The 6,000-nt window shown below is 39.4% G+C and overlaps 1 protein-coding gene across 5 annotated transcripts in view; it reads right to left on the bottom strand.

Annotated features, from left to right (window-relative positions):
• Window positions 1-675: 675 nt before the first annotated feature.
• The window catches only part of pcdh7b (protocadherin 7b), a 135,157-nt gene continuing 129,832 nt past the window's right edge, over window positions 676-6,000 (bottom strand). For 2 of the 5 annotated variants that reach the window (XM_051114700.1, XM_051114701.1), the window contains exon 3: window positions 676-4,628. In XM_051114700.1, coding sequence (XP_050970657.1) covers window positions 4,204-4,628 — 425 coding nt within the window. In that variant the 3' untranslated portion in view covers window positions 676-4,203. Of the gene's footprint in view, window positions 4,629-5,737; window positions 5,757-6,000 lie in introns of all 5 variants that reach the window. The other 3 variants (XM_051114702.1, XM_051114703.1, XM_051114706.1) reach the window with 3 other exon arrangements.

Genomic DNA, 6,000 nt, shown 5'->3' with positions numbered 1-6,000 from the left:
CATAGACTTTTTTTGTTTGTTTGTTTTAAAATATTAACTACTTTGAAGTATGATTACATACATTTTTGGGTGAAAATAGTGTAGTACTGACTTGTAATGTTATCCATATTTTACTGGATCTTTTGGATGAGTCAGGAACACTGATTATCAGTGTGAACTGTGGCTTTGAGCGTTGTTCTATATCAGAGTCTAGACACTGTTTTAATGTACTGAGTCTGATTCTGTTTAGGAATTCATTAAAACTAAACTGTGCTATGATTATCTCTGATTGATGATTGACACTCAGTGAAAGTTTTAACAGCATTGGGAAAATGGAAAATGTTATCTGCTCTCTAATCATGTCTCTCAAACTGAGAGGATGCTGTCAACTTAGCAAAGTCAAAGGCTTCAATGTGAAACATGAATTGCTCTCATAGGTATCTTGCTTGCCGGCCTGTGCTGGCTATATACTGCAAGTGCGCTCTATTCATGTAAAATGTATTACTGGCTGGTGTTTCTTAACCAGCAACAAAACTATACAAACAAGTGTATTTATTTATTCATTCACACATTAAGTATTCACTGTATAATTTGACACATTAAATGATTATGTAACATCCTTTGTGTAATATCCCAAACGACAAAAAAAAAAAAAAAAAAAAAAAAAAAACATATCCAGCCACCGTTGTATCATGGTATATTTTAATTTCTGCAGAGACAAAAATGACAAGCAATTTATTTACAGAAATACCTGTACAAAAGCAAAAATTATGTAAAATAGATCATAAATAGAGGTGGGCTTGCGCTCAGTACATTTGCCATGTTCAGCTAAGCTGCGTGCATAGTGACTCCTAATAAAACAATGATTAAAATCAATCCTCAATTCTACATCAACATCCAAGTCAAAGGACAAATAGAGTATGATTAAAATTACAATTTCTTTTTTCATTACCTGTGATGTGTCCTATGACCTAAGTGCTACAACTTAAGTCTTATATCTTCTAAGTTGAAAGCTTAAGGAACACACACCTCAGAGTGCAAACGACGATTAAACAAAAGCGATTTCAGCACGTCAACAACAAAGTCAGATGTCTTTTAAGATTAAGGTGCAGACGTTTTCCAGGCATGTACAGTAGATGTAGGTGTCGATCTCCTCGGTTTCTTTCTTTTTTCTTTTTTTTTAGATATAGCAACTGCCGTATACTCCTACTGTATCTAATCGGCTGATATATATCTACTCTATAGTCCTCTGAGGTGTGTGTCCCATTCACAAACCTTTGGAGCTTTGTGTTTCGTCTGCCTTCTCGTATCATGAAAACTGCAGAGAGTCTCAAAGCGTGTTTGCTTCACCCCTAAAGGACACAGCGTCTTCTCTTTTTTTTTTTTTTTTTTTTTTTTTTTTTTTTTTGCTGTGCCCCAAATCGCAAACCGATTCTTTCCGAACTGTCGCGTTCGCGACTAAAGTTCTCCTTGCTGTAAAAATCACAGTTTGGACATGTGACCATGCTAACTTTGAAATGGATGGATATACCAGGGTATCACCTATGACATGTACAGTTGGTACTCATCAATATACTTGACAAAGTTCGACTGAGCTTACTTAAAGAAGCCACAAGATAAAAGCTTTTGTTATTTGAAAGTCTATCATAGTAAAATTGCCAGGACTGTAGGTTCAGCATAAAGTACTCTTCCTCCACTTTTAGAAAGCATCTCAGTACAATTGGTTTCATACTGGTTAAAACCAACGAGTCATACCAATAAAGGTATAAAAAGGCACAGTTGCATATTTTGCATTCACTCTATAGTTTTGTTTTGATTTTTTTTTTTCTGTTTTCTTTTCTTTTTTACAGAAGCACTACATATACAAAGTGGCACTGGGAAGGAAAGGGAAAGATATGACTGATGAGATCTGAAGAGGGCATCATTACGAGCGTATGTTTGAAAAACAAAAGTTGTGAGGTACTCGAGACTCCTTTGAATTGTTTTGGAATCAAGTTTCACAACTCATTTTCTACATAATGAAGGTACTTTTCTGTGAAAAGAATATAAACATTACAGAACCAATGGATAAAAGCACATCTGCTGTGAAATAAAGTTATAAATAAATCAGATAAATAAGCAACGGATGATATGGTGCTAAACAAATCAGTGAATCACGAATGCGTATGATTCTTTTTCATCCTCGTCAAATCAATATACATAGTCATACTACAATGTCTAGTGTCTGTTCGTAACAAACGCAAGCAGTGGACTTCCATGTTCACAGGGTATGATATTTGTACACTTTTTTTTTTTTCTTCTTCGTAGTAAGTGTAGATTCCCTTTAAACGTGCAATAAAAAAGTACATATCTATGTATACAGTTTGTAAGCATCAGAGCACTTCTTTTAAACACGAGTAGTACGTACAGACTACAGATCTGGAAGCTGCAAAAAAAGGCAGTCCGTTCAAACTCAAGGAATCATTAACATACAAAAAAACAAAACGAAACCAAAAAATCAATTGCATCTGAATAATTTACCACCTTTTTTAAAAGCACGATGCCTCCGAAGTATACTCCTCCTCTTGCAAATGGTTTCGGGATAGGCCCACGATGCATGTATACGTGCGCACGTGGTTTCCCCACGTTGCACTGAAACATATGTGAAGGTAATTAAAGCAACATGTGACCTAAAAAGGAGCTTTCCTGTCCCAGTTCTTTGAGACATCACGTCATGTTGTTCCCGATACTTTGGTTTTACAGCGGCATCGTGTGCCGCATTGTGATCGCTCCTATCGTGCCTGTAGTAGCCGAACTCTGAATGTGATTGTACAAGTAGTCGGTTCACTCTGACTGCTACACGAGGGACACGAGTTCTCATCCTTGATTACTCTTCTGAAGTGTGTGAGATTGAGAGTGAATCTGTTGAATGAGTTTATTGCTCTATTTAACATTCATACTAGGAATGTTACACAGGGCCAGCCCAAGCTCTTCGGCAGGGCAATATTATTAAACTAATTCACCCCAGCAGCATATCCAAATAGTGTTCCTGTGGCTTTATGGGATAATTATAATGTGTATGTACAATGTGCAAATCAAATGTGTGTATGTGTTTGCAAGTGTGTGCGGCAGGCCATCTTGAGACCACAACATTTTAGCATAGTTTCACACATCTAGAAGGATGAACCACAATTACACAAACCCATGGGCATTCAGGCAAATAACTGACAAGCTTTGAGACATAAAGAACCTCCCTCTACTCCAAAGGTGCATGGGAGCGGGATGAAAACGGGTCGCTTGTGATTTCAATGCGTGTGTCCAGAGTATGTTTACAGATTATATATATATATATATGTATATATATGTACAATACTTCACCCACACGACAAAAAACGTGCATTAGTGTATGCTTGTGTTCCTTCACGTGTACATAAAGTTGATAGGCACACAGGTAAACTTGCTTCTTGCGCTGTAAGTTCACAGCGCGCACGCCGTTCACTTGCGCCATTTGAGTATCTACAAACCCTTGTAAAGGCTAAAGTCAATGACGACGTACGAAGTGCTCCGACATCATGTGGTTATGCCATCACCGATGATCGTACGATGATTTTCGTCCATCATTAGCCTGTATTTTTTTCTTCTTCTTCGTCGATGTGATTGTTTGTCTGGACAGTTCAGTACTTCGACTGATTGCATATGGACATAATACATCCACATAAAAACACTGCCCCCAACCCCCCTCCCCCCCCAAAAAAAACAAAAAACAAAAAACAAAACAAAAAAAAAACGGATTAAAAGACACAACCAGTCTTGTCGGTTCACGATCAGTTATAAAAACAAAGACAAAAGGTATAGTCCAGGTCTGTCTCAAGGGGCACACACTCTTAAGGGGCTAGATTATGCATGCATGTTTAGAAAGAGGTCTACAGAAACCAGGCAGCACTTTGGGGAAGTCTACGGGGCCCGATACGCTAGCAGCAAAGTAGCAGTGATCCACCTACATTCCCTTCTCTCCACCTTGGCCACTTCCCCCTCCTCCGTCTCATCCTTCACACGCACATTTACAACATGTAATTCCACGGTTTTTACTCAGACGGCTAGTTAGGTTCAAAAGTAGCGCCACACTAGTTGCGCGAGCAGTTTGAGGAAAATCCATGTTGCTTTTGTTTTAGGGTTTGGTTTGCGAACAGCATCTCTGACCATGCTGAGTCACTGTCATCGTCCCTCGCAGTCGCTGTGGGTCGTTTACAGGTAAACTTCCCGCCTGGTGAGAGTTCCGCATTGCGTCGGCTTGTATTCACCCGTGGGCGCTAGCGGAATCTCCTCGGTGGGGCGAGATGTTTCCTCGCTGGCGGAAAATCCAGCTGAACTAAACGCGTCGTAGGATGAGGAGGAGGAGGCCATCTTCTTGTTAAGGAGATTGCGGTTACGGTCGCCCAGCAGGTGCGAGGGGTCCCCGTTGGCAACAGCTAGCGTCTCCTGGCTGCCGGGCTGTTCGGCAACGCTGCCCCCGGGGGAGGTCATGAAGGTGGAGAGTTTAGGTGGGGTGGCCTTGGGCCTACGTTCAGGCGAGGTGCGCACAGGCATCCAGCAGGCATCCGAGTGGCCATATTCGTCACACTCCCGCGTGCATTTACCCGTCATAGCTACGTCAGGCAGGGGCCGAGAGTCTGGGGGAAACAGAGAAGGAAACACAAACGGTTGAACGTTAATGACGCTGCTTGGCTTTAAACAACTGGAAAAATTGTAGAAAACACTGAAATATTGACACAAAAAAAATTTACTGTGGTATGTGTCTCATGAAATTGGCTTTAGAATTGTGTTTGACAAATGTTTTTGATCAGCTTTGTGCATTTAAATCATTATAACTTCATGGTCAACACATACCACATTACACAAAAAATGGAAACGTACGTACACAAACAACAACACTTAAAGCTAAAACATAAATTAAAAGAAGAAATAATGTGAGCTCTAAAAAGAAGACCATGCTTTGAAAACGTGGGGCAATTCTATTGTTCCATGACTTCTGACTTCTAAACTAATGGCCTGAAGCCATCTCTAATGAGTGTGTGTGTAGTTTATGTGTTTTTATGCGAGCGTTGTGTATGTGTCGTGTTTTTATGTTTCTACTAACAAGCTGACTCTACAAAAGCTATCAAATTTTAGCAAAGTTGTACGGAAAAGAAGACAATGCGTCTTTTTCTTGTTTAATCCCCTCCTTGGCCTGAGGAAACACCTATGGACGACATATTGGAGGATTTGCTGTGAAGTGGCATGCTATTGGGTTACATCTTTAACACATATATGTAAGTTAAAAGGATTATAGTAGCGCTTTCTAAAGGCTCTAACTGTCACGCATCTGAATGATTGCTTATTTTCCCAGGCTGGGAGAAGAGATCGTTTTAGATTCAAAGCCACAAAGCCACGAGTATCCTTAACGTCTCATATCTCTTCTATTCAGAATGTATTCTGAACAAATATTTTCTGTTTACACTTTTAAACACTTGACAAGCAAACAGATAACCATCAGATGCGCAAAAAGTCTATGCACAAACGCGGTTGAATATGAAGTTCACTAAGCTGAAGTGCACACAAACACTAAAGGCTGAAATCCCTAACCTTTGATGCCAAAGCACAAAGCTGCAGTGTTAGAGATGGTCGGTTAATGACCAAATGTGAGGTATGGCACAAGCAAGAGAGGGTGAGTGCAAATCTAAAAAAGAAAGCATGCTGCCTTTTGTTGAAGAGCAAAATATTTGGGTTAACCATGGCTTACTTTTAATGTTCTTTTTCTCCTGCAAAGAAAGAATAGGGTAGAATCACTGTTTGGTTTCTTCACAGTGTAATGTTATGTAAGATTAATCAATTTAGAAATAGGTATCAGACAAAAAAAAGAAGCATAATGTGTTGCAGTTATCTGAGAATCAATTGATTACATGGTATGTTTGCAAAAAAAAATGTCTTCCATGGTGCATTATACAAAGATATTCATTGACAGATTGAGAGAAAGAAAAGAAACAAACACAACTACACAAGAGC

The sequence above is a fragment of the Labeo rohita genome, chromosome 7 (assembly GCF_022985175.1).
Source record: "Labeo rohita strain BAU-BD-2019 chromosome 7, IGBB_LRoh.1.0, whole genome shotgun sequence".
Classification (NCBI taxonomy): Eukaryota; Metazoa; Chordata; class Actinopteri; order Cypriniformes; family Cyprinidae; genus Labeo; species Labeo rohita.
This window is presented reverse-complemented; position numbering and strand designations above follow the sequence as displayed.